This window comes from Zingiber officinale, chromosome 5B (genome assembly GCF_018446385.1).
Source record: "Zingiber officinale cultivar Zhangliang chromosome 5B, Zo_v1.1, whole genome shotgun sequence".
Lineage (NCBI taxonomy): Eukaryota > Viridiplantae > Streptophyta > Magnoliopsida > Zingiberales > Zingiberaceae > Zingiber > Zingiber officinale.
This window is the reverse complement of record NC_055995.1, coordinates 125,948,381-125,965,131: the sequence shown is the minus strand read 5'-3', so window position 1 is coordinate 125,965,131 and position 16,751 is coordinate 125,948,381. Positions and strand designations below refer to the sequence as shown.

Below are 16,751 nucleotides of genomic sequence, written 5' to 3'. Positions count from 1 at the left end.
ATTCATCGAACTAAATCTCACCCATTGATAAATTAAAGAAATAAATATCAAATATATGTGCTTGTTATTATATTAGGATTAAGAGCACACACTTCCATAATAACCGAGGTTTTTGTTCCTTTATAAAGTCAGTATAAAAGAAACGACCTCAAATGGTCCTACTCAATACACTCTGAGTGTACTAGTGTAATTATATAGTCAAGATAGACTAATACCTAATTACACTACGACCTTCTAATGGTTTGTTCCTTTCCATTCTGGTCGTGAGCTACTGTTTATAATTTATAAGGTACTGATAACATCATCTTCTGTATGTGACACCACATACTATGTTATCTACAATATAAATTAAATGAACAACTACAAACAAATGTAGATAATTAGACCAAATGTGATTCTTTATTCATAATGAATGTTTATAAAGCTTAGGCTTTCAGTATACACTCCAACACAAAGACCTCAGTTATTATGGAAGTGTGTGCTCTTAATCCTAATATAATAACAAGCATATATATTTGATATTTATTTCTTTAATTTATCAATGGGTGAGATTTAGTTCGATGAATCAATAAGCCCGATAAGTTGGAAAATGATATCACTTATAATGTGTGTTGTTGATTATAGAAGAAAACTGTGTCCTAGTAATCTAGGTTGAGAATGTCCCCAAGAGGAGCTTATAAGGATTGTCATGTTAAACCCTGCAGGTGGACTTAGTCCGACATGATGATGAAGTTGAGTGGTACTACTCTTGGAGCTAGATATTAATTAAGTGAGTTGTCAGTAATTTACTTAATTAGTGGACATTTGTTATCTTAAACACAGGGAGACTAACACACTCATAATAAGAAGGAGCCCAAAATGTAATTTGGGATTGGTGCGGTAGTTCAATAATAGTTCTTTAGTGGAATGAATTATTATTGATGAAATTAAGTTGTGTGTTCGGGGCGAACACAGGATGCTTAATTTCATCGGGAGACCAAAACCAATTCCTCCTCTCGGTCCCTATCATAGCCTCTAGTATATAGAGATTTATACCCATCGCATACCCACCTTCTTACCCATCCAATGGGGTCGGCCAAGCTAGCTTGGAACCCAAGCTAGGGCCGGCCAAGATCAAGTGGATGAGTCATGTAGGTGGCCGGCCAAAGCTTGGGTCCCAAGCTTAGGTGGCCGGCCACTAGAATATTAAAAAGGATTTTTATTAAAATTATTTCTTATGTGGATATCATGATTTTAAAAGAGAGTTTAAAAATTAAAAATTTCCTTTTATAGCTTTCTACAAAAGATTAAGAGAAGAGATTAATCTCTTTCCTTATTTGTAGTTTAAAAGGATGGTTTTAATTTTTGGTAAAAACTTTCCTTATTTGTAAATCATCTACATGTTTAAAAGAGAGTTTAAAATTTGAAATCTTTCCTTATTTGTTGATTAAAGGTGGATTTTAAATTTTAAGAAAACTTTCCTTTTTAACCATGTTCATGATTTAAAAGAAAGTTTAAAAATGAATAATTCTCTTTTATTAGTTTCTACAAAAGATTAAGAAAAGACTTGATATCTTTCCTTATTTGTAGATTAAAAGATATTTTAATTTTTAGAGATAACTTTCTTTTTATCCACATGTTTAAAAGAAATATTTTAATTTATTAAATTTCCTTTTTATAAACCAATCATGAAGGGATTAAATTATTGGAGAAATTTTTATAAATTTCCGGAAACAAATTAGGAAGTTTTAATTCTTGTTTTAATTAAAACTTTCCTTGATTTGGGGCTTGAGGTGGTCGGCCAATGTATTTGAAAAAGAAAATTATTTTTAATTAAATAATTTTTCTTTTCAATGGAAAAAGAATTAAGGAAATTTTTATTAAATTTTCCTTATTTGCCAAGACCAAGGATTATAAAAGAGAGGGTAGAGGAGGGTTCAAGGTGAACGACTCTATTCTATTTTTCTTCCTCTTTCCTTGGTGGTGTGGCCGGCCCTTCCTTCTTCTCTTCTTCTTCTCTTTGTGGTCGAACCTCTTCATGCTTATGGAGTTTTAATTGGTGGCCGGATCTAGCTTGAGGAAGAAGGAGAGAAAGCCTACATCCCTTGGAGCTTGGTTGGTGGAAAAGATCTTCATCTTTTGGAAGCTTTGTGCTTGGCCGAAATTTGAAGAAAGGAGAAGGTGCTTTGGTGGTTTCTCATCTCGGAAGATCGTTGCCCACACAACGTCTGAGGTTAGAAGAGGAATACGGTAGAAGATCAAGAGGTTTTTTCTAAAAGGTATAACTAGTATTTTTTCTTTCCGCATCATACTAGTTATTTTTGGAAATAATACTAAGGGGGCGTTTGGTTCTTTCCTAGGAATAGGAATCGGAATGGGAATCATTGTATTGTGGAATGGTAATGGGTATGAGTATGGATATCACTCTTAAAAGTAATGTTTGGTTAGTTGTATATCTTCTATCGGAATAAATGAAAGTTTCCTTTTTTACCCTTAAAGGAAAATAAGAGAAAAAATTAGATGTGAGAGAAAGATGAATGTGAGAGAAAAATATGATGAAAGAGAATGATGAGAGAGAAAGTATTATGAGAGAGAAAATGTGATAAGAAAGAAAAAAGAGAGAGAAAGTGTGATGATAGAAAATAAAAAAAAAGAGTGTGATTGGAGAGAGCATGATGAGAGAAAATATGATGTGAGAGAAAGTATGATAGGAGAGGATGAAGAGAGAGAAAATATAGTGAGAAAAAAAGAGGAGAGAGAGTGTCATGAGAGATTGAGGAGAGAGAAAGTATGGTGAGAGAAAAAGAGAACAATGAATATGATGGGAGAGATTGAGGAGAGAGAAAGTGTATTGAGGAAAAAAGTAGTAAGTGTGATAAGAGAGATTGAGGAGAGAGAAAGTATGATGAGAGAGAAAGTGTGTTGAGGAAAAAAGGAGAAAGTGTGATGAGAAAAAAGAGAGTGTGATGGGAGAGATTGAGGAGAGAGAAAGTGTGATGAGGAAAAAAAGAAGGAAGAGAGTGCGATGGAAGAGATTGAGGAGAGAGAAAGTATGATGAGAGAGAAAGTGTAATGAGAAAAAAAGAAGGAAGAGAGTGCGATGGAAGAGATTGAGGAGAGAGACAGTATGATGAGAGAGAAAATGTAATGAGAAAAAAAAAGGAAAGAGAGTGTGATATGAGAGATTAAGGAGAGAGAAAGTGTGTGATAAAATGATGAGAGAGAAAATATGATGAGAGAGAATAAGGAAAGATAAGTGATATTAAAGAAAAAATAAATAAATATATTTTGATATTTGATATTAATGGAGAAAATTTTAGTTTTAAGTCAAGGGTATTTTTGGAATAAGGGAATATTTTGATTGATGAAAATAGGGTAATGACTCATTGAAGGGGAGGTACATGGGAATGAGTTATTACCCAATTTCAAGGATTCATTCCCTTATTTGTATTCCTATTCCTATAATCCAAACATTAACAATGGGAATCAATGATTCCCATTTCCATTCCCCACTCCTATTACCCTAAACCAAACGCCCCTTAAATACAAGAGGCATATGATTCTAGAGTTTCGAATTTGTTTTCAATATAGTGTTCTTTTGTTTTTCTTTTCCTTGTGATTTGATTGTTCTTTTCGGTTAACCTAAAGTTATTTTAGGAAATTAAATATTAGCTTTCCATAAAAGGTTTTGTCTAGTCGGTGGTGGTTGCTCCCATATCCAAGAAGGCCATATGCCTCGCCACGTCAGTACTGGGAACCAATTATGGAAATTAATATTTAATGGAATTAATAACTTAAGGTGACTTGGGTCGAACGTGTTAAGTGTTGGAGCAATCCCAATGGTCCGCGGGACCATGTGTTTTGGTGTTTGGGCAAAAGGTTTAAGTTAGGTTTACCCTTGTTATTTGATATGTGTACTTGAGTTGTGCAGGACTGCAGGTGACACATGTGACTCAGGTTGACAGCTTCGGGTCCGGTGTGTTAGGACCTTCGGATAGCGGCTAGAGAGGGGGGTGTGAATAGCCGACCTCAAATTATCGTTTCTTCCTACAATTTAGGTTAGCGCAGCGGAAATACAATGTAGAAACAAAAGTGGAGAAGATCAAACCTCAAACACGATGATGTAACGAGGTTCGGAGATGATACTTCTACTCCTCGGTGTGTCCGTAAGGTGGACGAATCCTATCAATCCGTCGGTGGATGAGACCCCGGATAACCGGTGATGTGTGCAACTCATGTACAGTTTTGAGCATAAAACATATATGCATTTCATCTCATTTTATCTTGTTAGAAGCATATTTGTTAGTTTTTATTTGGTTTAACATATTTGGACGAAGGATACTGCTTTGCGTTGAATTCTGATGATAGGATGCACAAAACCAGCCGAATTACCCAGGGTATCAGAACAACACGGCCGTGTTGTTGATAAACACGGGCGTGTCGAGGTTTTCAGCGACCAACACGCTCAAGGCGTGTTGTTGAACACGGGCGTGGCGGAGATGTTGAAGAGCGACGCAGGAAGCAGAGGAGGACATGATCGGGCCGTGTAATGAGATTGCTATTATTGCGGCGATGATTTTAAAAGATGGAAAGGGTCAATCCAATGGTGATACCGACTATCAAGGAGAGGAGGCTCTATAAAAGGGTAGAAAACCTAAAACCAGGGAGGCGGCAATTGAGACTTGGAGATAGACGACATCAGCAAGGACGATTAGTAATGTCTTTTCCTTCTCTTATTGTCGAATTCTCTGGTGTAATGGAGTAGTTGTTTGAATCTTAGGTTAAGGGAGTAGCCCCTAACTATGTTCATGATTTGTTGTTAACTCTGGTTTTGATTATGCATATTTTCGTTGGTTGTTTAAATTGTTGAATGATGCTTTGATTGGTTTCTGTGAAAGTGATAATTGACTAGATAGGCTTTGCGGGATTTATGTGACAGGATCCTATGCAAGTAAGAGTCATCTGTGTACGTATGCCATAAGATTGGGGACGGATCAAAGTAGATACATCAGCGTGATCACCAAAAGTGGCCGTTGGTATTTTAGGAATCAACTTACGAATCTGGTGGACGTATAGATAGGTTTGCAGGAATCTAGTGACAGGATTTCACAGCATGAAAGATCATCTAACTCGGATACCTTGATAAAGAAAGTTGCATTCAAACAAAAGAAGCCAACCTAGGTATAAGTAGTCATTATCGGAGAACCGTCATGATAATAGTTAGAGTGGTGAAACCGTAATCCTAGGATTGTTTTTATCTCTTAATATTTTCGTTGATTTTCGTTCGCTTGAATTGTTGATTTAGAGTAAAATTTCTCATTAGATCATTCGTTTGGATAATTGAAACTCGTACATTTCTAGTACTTGACCCAGTCCCTGTGGGATCGATATTTTATTACTTGACGATAAACCGTGCACTTGCGGATTTAAGCAATCAAGTTTTTGGCGCCGTTGCCGGGGACTGTGTCAATATTAGAATATTGCAGTTTGATTAATCCAGATTTCTATGTAATTTTTCTTATTCATTTTCCATAATTGTGTTTTCCAATTTTGCAACTCGATTTTCTATATTTGGAAGTATTCCTTTCTCGTTGAATGCTTAGGTCAGGTCAAGGAGGAGTCCTTCTTGAAGTTGATCCCGAGATAGAACGAACCTTTCACACTCAGAGACGACTTCAAAAACAACGAGAAATGGCCAATCAAGAAGAGAACAATCAGGTAGAGAACAAGCTGTTGAGAGACTATGCTGCGCCAAGTGCTAGAGGCCTGAGATCTAGTATTAGAAGGCCTCCAATTGAAGCAAATAACTTTGAACTGAAGCCTGCTTTACTGAATATGATCCAACAACATCAGTTTGGAGGAGCACCTACGGAGGATCCAAATCTTCATATGGAAGTGTTTCTGGAATTCTGTGAAACTCTTAAATATAATGGAGCCTCTGCAGATGCGATCAGATTGCGACTTTTCCCTTTCTCTTTAAGGGACAAAGCACGAGCTTGGTTACATTCGCTTCCATCGGACTGTATCACAACATGGGAGCAACTCGAGCAGAAATTTTTAGATAAGTATTTTCCACCAAGCAAGACTGCTTCACTCCGTCACCAAATCACAAATTTTACGCAAAAAGATGGAGAATCTCTTTTTGAAGCTTGGGACCGATTTAAAGGACTACTGCAGCAATGCCCACATCACGGACTGGAGAAATGGCTCGTAATCCATACCTTTTATAACGGAATTTCCTACTCTACTAAAGTCTCTTTAGACTCTGCTGCAGGTGGTGCGCTCATGAACAAAACCTTAGAGGAGGCATTCGATATTATCGAAAGCGTGGCATTGAATCATCACCAATGGGCGATAGAGAGAGAGAATCCTGTTCGATTGGCAGGTAAGTATGAGGTGAGCGCTTTAGATAGTCTTGCGGCAAAGGTTGATGCATTAACCTATAAATTTGAAAATTTTAATGTTAATGTTGTTTCTAGTATCATCTGTGAGATTTGTGGAGTGACAGGACATTCAGCTATGAATTGCCAAATAATGGTCACGCAACCTACTGGAGCGCAGGTAGAACAAGTTGATGCGATAAATAACTATGCTCAAAAGCCAAACAACAATCCGTATTCAAATACCTACAATCCGGGATGGAGAAATCATCCAAATTTTTCCTACAGAAATAGTCAAAATCAATCCGGGCAGAATAATTATGGAGCGTCTGGAGGATTTCAGCAAGAGAAGAAGTCTAACTTGGAAGTTATGATGGAAAACTTCATTGCTACCCAATCGAAACAAAATGATGAATATCGACAACACATGGTGGAATCTAATCGGAAGCATTCAGAGACAGCCGAAGCAATCTCCCAGATATCCGGTAAGATAGATAATTTAGCGAATCATACTAAAATGTTGGAAAATCAACTTGCGCAGGTCGCCGATTCGCCCTCGAGAGTACCAGGGAGATTTTCGGGAAGACCAGAAACAAATCCTGTGGAGCATTGTAATGCGATTACCTTGAGGAGTGGAAAGAGAGTAAATGAGCTCAAGGATAACCCAAAGCTATTTCCGGACAGAGAAGAACACGACCAGGACGTGGTGATTAGCACGCCCGTGCCAATCACCGAGAGATCCTCCAGCGAACAGCACGCCCGTGTCGGAATGAACAGCACGCCCGTGTCATTCTCTACTTCTGAAAAAAAAAAATATCTGAAGGCCAAAAATCCCCACACTTAGAAAAATACGAACCACCGATTCCATTCCCTCAGAGGATAATTAAGGCCAAACTTGATGAACAATTTGGTAAGTTTCTTGATGTCCTAAGGAAGTTGTATATTAACATTCCATTCACAGAAGCCTTGCAGCAAATGCCCACATACTCAAAATTTCTGAAAGACATATTGACAAACAAAAGGAAAATTGAGGAGAGCGTAACGGTGGCACTGACGGAGGAATGTAGTGCTTTAATTCAAAACAGGTTACCTCCTAAACTCAAGGATCCAGGTAGTTTTTCAATCCCATGCATGATTAGGAATCATAACTTTGATAAAGCTTTTTGTGATCTAGGAGCTAGTGTCAATCTTATTCCATTTTCACTGTGTAAGAAATTAAACTTGGGTGAATTGAAAATTACAACACTAGCTTTGCAACTTGCTGATCGCTCTGTGAGATATCCTTTAGGTATATTGGAAAATGTACCTATCACGGTTGGGAAATTTGTCGTTCCTGCAGATTTTGTTGTTCTAGAAATGGATGAAGATCCATACATACCTATTATACTAGGAAGACCTTTCTTGGCCACTGCAGGAGCCGTAATTGATGTTAAAAATCACAAGCTGTCGTTAGCCGTAGGTAGCGAAAAAATTGAGTTTGATTTGTCTAAAGCTATTAAACAACCCTTCCTGCAGAATGTGTGTTGCAGGATTGATGAGGTGCAGATGGTTGAAGAAGAGGAAGAACCGTTTCTCGGATTCAGCGATACACTGGATGCATACTCGGATGATGAAGACGTTGCAAAGAGCAGTGAAGATGGAGGACAAATCAACCTTGTGCGGCATATGACTGAAGAAGCGAGGTTAGAACAAAAATCATTGGAAAGTGAAAACCATGAATCACCGCAGGTAGAACTTAAACCTCTTCCATCAACCCTCAGGTATGAATTTCTTGGTGATAATTCTACATTCCCCGTGATTGTAAATGCGAGTTTAAATGAAGTAGATACTGAAAAGCTGCTCCATGTGCTTAGAATGCATATTAAAGCCATAGGATATACCATTGAAGACATAAAAGGGATTAGCCCTTCATTATGCATGCATAGAATTTTGCTCGAGAAAGATTTTAAACCTTCAGTTGAGAGACAAAGGAGGCTTAATCCTAACATGAAAGAAGTGGTCAAGAAAGAGGTTTTGAAATTACTAGATGCAGGAATAATTTATCCAATCTCTGATAGTGAATGGGTAAGTCCGGTTCATGTTGTGCCAAAGAAAGGTGGGATGACAGTAGTTAGAAATTCAAATAATGAGTTGATTCCCACTAGGACGGTTACGGGGTGGAGAATGTGTATTGACTATCGGAAATTAAACAAAGAAACTAGGAAAGATCACTTCCCACTTCCATTCATTGATCAGATGTTAGAAAGGTTGGCAAAACACTCCTATTTCTGTTTTCTAGATGGGTATTCTGGTTTTTATCAAATCCCTATACATCCAAATGACCAGGAAAAAACCACGTTTACATGTCCTTATGGTACCTTTGCCTATAGGAGAATGCCTTTTGGTCTTTGCAATGCACCAGCTACCTTTCAACGTTGTATGATGGCTATTTTTTCTGATATGATTGAGAATATTATGGAAGTTTTTATGGATGATTTTTCAGTCTATGGTACTAACTTTGATACTTGCTTGTCCAATTTGGTTAATGTTTTGCAGAGATGCGAAGAAACAAACTTGGTTTTAAACTGGGAAAAATGCCACTTTATGGTAAGAGAAGGCATTGTGCTAGGACATTTGGTTTCAGGGCGAGGAATTGAAGTAGACACGGCAAAGGTGGAAGTAATTGAAAATCTACCTCCACCGACAAACGTTAAGGGAGTGCGAAGTTTTTTAGGACATGCAGGATTCTACCGGCGTTTCATCAAAGATCTTTTAAAGATCTCTAAACCTTTGACAAATTTGTTAATTAAGGAAACTGAATTTCTTTTTGATGAAAATTGTTTGGATGCTTTTTCCAGGTTGAAGGAAGCTTTGATCTCAGCTCCGATAATGCAAGTTCCCGATTGGACCTTACCTTTTGAAATCATGTGTGATGCGAGTGACTATGCAGTGGGAGCAGTCTTGGGACAAAGAAGAGACCGGAAGGTACATGCGATCTATTATGCTAGCCGAACTCTGGATGATGCTCAGATGAACTACGCAACTACGGAGAAGGAACTCTTAGCAATTGTTTTTGCCTTGGATAAATTCAGATCATACCTCGTTGGCTCTAAGGTTATTGTTTACACAGATCACGCGGCCATAAGATATCTATTGAGCAAAAAGGATGCTAAGCCAAGGCTCATAAGATGGATTCTTCTTTTGCAAGAATTTGATTTAGAAATAAAGGATAAGCAGGGAACTGAGAATGTGGTAGCGGATCACTTATCAAGACTATATCAGGGACAGAGTGGGACCAAGGAGGAAGATCTTCCAATTGATGACTGTTTTATAGATGAACATCTCCTTGCTATAAAAAGGATTGATTCTCCATGGTACGCAGACTACGCAAATTTTCTTGCTTGTGGAATTTTACCTCATCAGATGAGTTACCAACAGAGAAAGAAGTTTTTTGGCGATATCAAGAGCTATGTATGGGATGATCCACTGCTTTTCAAGAAGTGTGCTGATACTATTTACAGGAGATGTGTACCGGAGGATGAAATAAAAGATATACTTTATCATTGTCATTCTTCATCATATGGCGGTCATGCAAGTACTTCGAAGACAGCTGCTAAAGTCTTTCATGCAGGATTTTATTGGCCACATATTTTCAGAGATGCTCGTGATTATGTATTGACTTGTGATAGATGCCAAAGGACGGGGAACATTTCCAAGAGACATGAGATGCCACTGAATTCAATTCTAGAAGTTGAACTTTTCGATGTTTGGGGGATTGATTACATGGGACCATTTCCCCCGTCTCATAACAATATCTACATTCTGGTAGCAGTGGACTACGTATCAAAGTGGGTTGAAGCTATACCATCTCCAACGAATGACGCGAAGACTGTGATAAAACTTTTTAAGAAAATCTTATTTCCTAGATTTGGAATTCCTCGAGCGGTGATTAGCGATGGAGGTTCACACTTCATTGAAAGACAATTTGAAAATCTTCTCAAAAAGTTTGGAGTAACTCATAAGATTGCCTCTCCGTATCACCCCCAAACCAGTGGACAAGTGGAAGTATCAAATAGAGAAATCAAAAGCATTTTAGAGAAAACTGTGAAGCATTCACGAACAGATTGGTCAGAAAAATTGGATGACGCTCTATGGGCATATCGGACAGCTTACAAGACTCCTATTGGTATGACGCCGTTTCGCTTGGTGTATGGGAAATCTTGTCATCTTCCTGTAGAGTTGGAACACAAGGCTTTCTGGGCAATACAATTATTGAATTTCGATCTAAAGAATGCCGGAGAGAAAAGAAGGCTTCAGGTTGATGAACTAGAAGAACTCCGACTTGACGCTTATGAGCATGCAAAATCCTATAAAGAAAGGACTAAGCGTTGGCATGATCAACACATTATGCGTAGGGAATTCCAAGAGGGTGATCTTGTATTATTGTTCAACTCTCGATTGAAACTCTTTCCAGGAAAGCTTAAATCCAGATGGTCGGGTCCTTTTGAAGTGAAGAAAGTTTATCCTTATGGAGCTGTGGATATATCGAATGAAACCACCGGAGTCTTCAAAGTGAATGGGCAAAGGCTAAAAAAATATCTGAGCGAACCAACTCCTAAGGGAGGAGAGCAGAACCTCCTCGAGTCCACTTGAGTAACATCATATTGGTCAAGCTAATGACCGTAAACAAGCGCTAGTTGGGAGGCAACCCAATTTCTTACCTTATACTTTTATCTTTTATTTTCTTTTTCATTTTATTTTTCATTTTATTTGCAGAACAACTGCCCAGGTAACAGAGGAGAACACGGCCGTGCAAATTTCAAACACGCCCGTGTTGGTTGCTGTCAGGTATGTTGGTGGCTGTCGGGTTTTCCAGAAGACAGCACGCCCAGGGCGTGTCGGGAAACGCGGGCGTGGAGATGTTTTCAGCGACCAACACACTCAAGGCGTGTCAGGAGACACGGGCGTGCCGTAGGGTTTTTAAATAGGCGCGACGGGTTTTAGGTCAGAACACGCCCGTGACTCTTCGAAGTTTTCGCCGTTGGTTCCAGAGCAGTTTCCGATCGTCTGCGTTCTTCTCATTCAATTCTAAAACGTGCACCGGTGAAGATTTTCCTCCGGCAAAGATGAGCAAGCGTGTGAAAACGGGGAAGGCACCCTCTTCTTCAAAAGACAAAGGAAAACGGAAAGCGCAAGACCAAGGTGATCGGTCTGATAACCCTTTTGGTTTAATCTTTCGTGATGATATTCATAAATCTCGTTTTGACAAGCTTGAAAAACGAAAAATAGTTTCCACTAGATATATGGACTCTTATACAATTGCTGCGCTAGGTATTAAGGAAGATATATATTGGATGGCAAATAGGATGGGATGGGGACAATTTTTGACTAGCCATTACCCTACCTACCCTAGTATAACTTTAGAATTCCTTAGTTCCATGTCGGCCGAAATAATCCAAGGAAGAAATTGTGAGGAAGGATTGATTAAGTTTCGGTTGAGGAATATCGATTATAGGATGGATTTGAAGGAGTTTAATGAAATTTTCGATTTTCCTGTTGGAGGGGAGAGGCAAATACATCGAAATTTTTGTGTGTATACATTTTGGAGAGAAATTGCCTTAGACTCTATGCCCTATGATGCCTCTAGATCCAAATCATCTAATATCCCTAATCCAATTTTTCGCTATCTTCATAGATTCATGGCGAATACTATTTTTGGGAGAGGGGACAGTGTTGGGGTAGCCAGGCTAAGTGAATTGCAGTTTTTATGGGCCATGATTAATGATGTTAAAATTGATTCTGGAGCTCACCTAGTTAGACATTTTGTGAAAATTGGGAATAGCTCGACTGGAGTAATTGTTATTGGAGGACTTTTGACTAAGATTGCATTAGCTTTAGGGTGTGAGTTGGATGGATTGGAGACTTGCCCGGTTAGTCCGCGATTGGATTTGGATGCATGTTTAAATATGAAGATGATTGGGAGATTAGAGGAGGGATACTGTTTGATGTTACAAAATGATATTAAAATCCCTCTTCCAAATAATAGCCTTACAACCATTCGCAATACACGTAATTGGCTTTTTAAGGATGTTAGGACCCAAGATCTACCCACAGTAGGAGAGCCATCTATTCCACCGCATGTACCGGTACCCCAGGTTTCTTCCTTCATACCGGAGTCCCCTAAGACTATTACTGATGATGTTTCTACAGGACCTTCTGTTTTTTATTTTTCAGGATTCCGTACATCGTTTGAGGATTTCAGAGAAAAGCATACTGCGGATAGAAACATGTGGGAGCAGTTTGCTCATACTTCAGAGGAGCATTATGAGCGAGTTGACAGGTATATGGAAGGGGCTAACTGTTTTTTTTCTAATACTGAGAAGTATTTTGTAGTTGAGGCCGCTAGAAGAGAGCGTGAGGAAAAATTTTGGCAAGAAGAAAGTGAATTTCGTGCAGAGCAAAGGAGAAGATGGCAAGAGGAAGATGATCGCAGATCTTAGGCTTTACCTTGCCATAACTATTAGGTGACCTCTTTTCTAGTTATTTTTCTTTATCTTTGGTTGTTCGTTTTTAAGTTTTTGCATTCCTGTTTTGGATTCGGTTTCAGTTTTATATTTTTTTATATATACCTCTTGTTTTGATTGATATAGACACTATGTGTTCAAGAGTCTTTGATACTTTGTTGCCCTCTCATCTCTTGTAGTATAACTTGATTATTAGTTGGATCTAGGAAATTCTTTGTGGCTTATTCATTAAGAACCCTGTTTCACTTTTCACACAACCCCTAAGGTGGCGGCATTTGAAAAGGATTTAAATTTCTTTACCAGTTTAGTACTCAATTTTCTATGGTGACTTTCATGAGCATTTTGGTTACTGGATAAACACTTCTCCTAGGAGTTTTTGTAAAAAAAAAAAAAAAAAAAAAGGAGATGGAATTTCTTTTGGCGCACCCCTTTGAGATTAGGTAGCTACTAGGGAAACACCTAAAGAAGGTGCCCTTTTGAGGTCAACTAGTTACTGGGGAAATGACCACTGCTAATTCCTTCTTTCTTTTCTTCTCGAGGGTGGTCCTTTGAGACCTTGTGTGATATTGAGGGGATGAACCAAGTGTTAGGGCAGGTAAGTGCCTCTACACTAGAAAGGAGAGGAACACGGTAATAGGGGTGATGAATCTAGATTGGTATCCAAAACCTTGGGGAGTTGATTTCTTCACATGCACTAAACGGGGATCTTTTGAGCTAAGCTGCAGGGAATGACTTGAGAAAATTAAGACCAATTTTATACCTTGGGATGAATTGCCAATAACTGTTTTCATGATTTCCACACATAGATTGTCTTTATTTTTCTTTGCTCGAGGACAAGCAAATGTTCAAGTGTGGGGATTTTTGATGTGTGCAACTCATGTACAGTTTTGAGCATAAAACATATATGCATTTCATCTCATTTTATCTTGTTAGAAGCATATTTGTTAGTTTTTATTTGGTTTAACATATTTGGACGAAGGATACTGCTTTGCGTTGAATTCTGATGATAGGATGCACAAAACCAGCCGAATTACCCAGGGTATCAGAACAATACGGCCGTGTTGTTGATAAACACGGGCGTGTCGAGGTTTTCAGCGACCAACACGCTCAAGGCGTGTTGTTGAACACGGGCGTGGCGGAGATGTTGAAGAGCGACGCAGGAAGCAGAGGAGGACATGATCGGGTCGTGTAATGAGATTGCTATTATTGCGGCGATGATTTTAAAAGATGGAAAGGGTCAATCCAATGGTGATACCGACTATCAAGGAGAGGAGGCTCTATAAAAGGGTAGAAAACCTAAAACCAGGGGGGAAGCGGCGGCAATTGAGACTTGGAGATAGACGACATCAGCAAGGACGATTAGTAATGTCTTTTCCTTATCTTATTGTCGAATTCTCTGGTGTAATGGAGTAGTTGTTTGAATCTTAGGTTAAGGGAGTAGCCCCTAACTATGTTCATGATTTGTTGTTAACTCTGGTTTTTGATTATGCATATTTTCGTTGGTTGTTTAAATTGTTGAATGATGCTTTGATTGGTTTCTGTGAAAGTGGTAATTAACTAGATAGGCTTTGCGGGATTTATGTGACAGGATCCTATGCAAGTAAGAGTCATCTGTGTACGTATGCCATAAGATTGGGGACGGATCAAAGTAGATACATCAGCGTGATCACCAAAAGTGGTCGTTGGTATTTTAGGAATCAACTTACGAATCTGGTGGACGTATAGATAGGTTTGCAGGAATCTAGTGACAGGATTTCAAAGCATGAAAGATCATCTAATTCGGATACCTTGATAAAGAAAGTTGCATTCAAACAAAAGAAGCCAACCTAGGTATAAGTAGTCATTATCGGAGAACCGTCATGATAATAATTAGAGTGGTGAAACCGTAATCCTAGGATTGTTTTTATCTCTTAATATTTTCGTTGATTTTCGTTCGCTTGAATTGTTGATTTAGAGTAAAATTTCTCATTAGATCATTCGTTTGGATAATTGAAACTCTTACATTTCTAGTACTTGACCCAGTCCCTGTGGGATCGATATTTTATTACTTGACGATAAACCGTGCACTTGCGGATTTAAGCAATCAACCGGCTAATATGAACTCCTTCTGAGTGGAGAAACCTCGCCACAATCTCTCTTGCAACAGCAAGAATGGAGTACAACCATTAGAGAAAGAAAACAAGAACAATATAAATGTAAAAACACTTTGCTTGCCTTCTCGTCGACTGGAGTTCGATGAAGCAGCAACTTCACGATGTCAACAGCAGCTGATCACCCAGTCGAGGGAAGCTCACACGAAGCTTCAGGAATAGGGAGCTCAGCAAAGCTCAAATCACAGTCTCGTGAGAAAGAGGAACAGCAAGAACTTCGTCTACTGTAGAGGTCTTATATCATGCACCTGCGAAGAAGACAAAGAAGACACAGAATCTAGCCGTTGTGTCTCAACGGCTAGGCCTGGACCGATCAGGCTCCAACCTGATCGGTCTGGGAGACTCCTGATCGGTCTGTGGACCGATCAGGCTAAATGATCGGTCCCTAGGCCGATCCCCAACTCTGTGAGTCGGTTCCGGCTTGATCGGTGCGTGGACCGATCGGGCTATAAATGAATCGGTCCTGAGGCCGATCCCCAACCTCTCTGCCTCTGATGGTTTCTGATCGGTGCGGTGACCGATCGGATAACTTCGATGAGCCTTTGTTTGATTCTTGATCGGTCACGGGACCGATCAGAAAACCCATAGTATCTTCGGTGATGCAGCCGATCCAATGCCATGTGGTTTAGAGCTTCCATCCCTAAATCCTAAGGCCTTCTTGGTCTTGAGAATGAGCTACAGAGCCCTCTCGGCCTGAGTCAGGAGAGCGAGCTCACAGGCTCTCTCAGGCTTCCTCATCCGGTCGGAGAGCAGGCTCAAGGCTCTCTCGACCTAGTCAGGAGAACGAGCTACAGGCCCTCTCCAACTCGTCTAGTCACGAGCAGGCTCCAGGGCCCTCTCGGCCTGGTCAGGAGAGCAGAGCTACGAGCCCTCTCCGACTTCGTCGGTCAGGAGGCAGGCTCCGAGCCCTCTCGACCTAGTCAGGAGAGCGAGTTCAGGCAGCTCGGCTTCGTCCGGTCCAGAGAACGAGCTCCCGAGCCCTCTCTGACCTAGTTCGGAGAACGAGTTACCGAGCCCTCTCCGACTCCATCCAGTTCAGAGAACGAGCTACCGAGCCCTCTCTGACTTCCTATGCCAAGCTTCCATACTTGGACTTTTCCCCGTGCCAAGCTCCCTGCTTGGACTTTTCCGTGCCAAGTCTCCATACTCGGACTTTTCCGTGTGCCAAGCTCCATACTTGGACTTTACCGAATCAAGTCAACTGAAGTCGAGTCAACCAGGTCGTTGGGCTGGCATCAGTCGACTGGTGCAAGGACCAGTCGACTGGTAACGGGCAAATCAGGTTCTGATTTGTTCCAAGCTCTATAAGAAGGAGTTTGGTATGGCCGGCCAAGGTGACGAAATTAGACTTGGTTAAAGCCTAATTAGTAGTCACCAAAGTGCTCAAGGTTCCCTTGTGTCCAAGTGTTGTTGGTGAGTGTTGTGGTGAGATTTCTCCACCCACAAGGAGGTTTGAGCTAGCCAGAGGTCTTCCGGGGAGTAATCCACCGACGGATAGGGATCGTCCACCTTACGGACACGCCGTGGAGTAGGAGCTTTATCTCCGAACCACGTAAATCGGCGCATGTTGGTTTGCTTGCTCTTTCTTGTTCTTTGTATTTGTATTTAGCTTTCGTATTTGTGTTTGTATTATTTGTATTCCGCTGCGCAACTAACAAATACGTAGAAAGCGAGCGATTTGGGGGTGTCGTCTATCCAAGCCCCTTCAAGCCGGCCACCGATCCTCCAACAAGTGGTAT

At 40.0% G+C, this 16,751-nt stretch overlaps 1 protein-coding gene and 1 non-coding gene across 2 annotated transcripts; one reads left to right on the top strand and one right to left on the bottom strand.

The window, feature by feature from the left end:
* The first annotated feature begins 5,670 nt into the window (after positions 1 to 5,670).
* On the top strand, positions 5,671 to 12,838 carry LOC121987024. Its single transcript, XM_042540937.1, has 7 exons — positions 5,671 to 7,145; positions 7,292 to 7,425; positions 8,302 to 9,866; positions 10,362 to 10,918; positions 11,115 to 11,186; positions 12,034 to 12,268; positions 12,425 to 12,838. The coding sequence occupies exons 1-7, from the start codon at positions 5,671 to 5,673 to the stop codon at positions 12,836 to 12,838; spliced, it is 4,452 nt and encodes a 1,483-aa protein (XP_042396871.1).
* LOC121988039 lies at positions 6,070 to 6,176 on the bottom strand. Its single transcript, XR_006113802.1, has one exon. It is a non-coding gene; the product is annotated as a small nucleolar RNA R71 (small nucleolar RNA).
* Positions 12,839 to 16,751: the final 3,913 nt, after the last annotated feature.

Bases quoted from the DNA above. Each gene is read 5' to 3' on its own strand.
- LOC121987024 (XM_042540937.1), top strand. From the start codon at position 5,671: ATGGCCAATCAAGAAGAGAACAATCAGGTAGAGAACAAGCTGTTGAGA. The intron at 7,426-8,301 runs GTGCTTTAATTC...TGCTCGAGAAAG, and splicing joins GGCACTGACGGAGGAATGTA to ATTTTAAACCTTCAGTTGAG. The intron at 9,867-10,361 runs GTACCGGAGGAT...GTAACTCATAAG, and splicing joins ATACTATTTACAGGAGATGT to ATTGCCTCTCCGTATCACCC.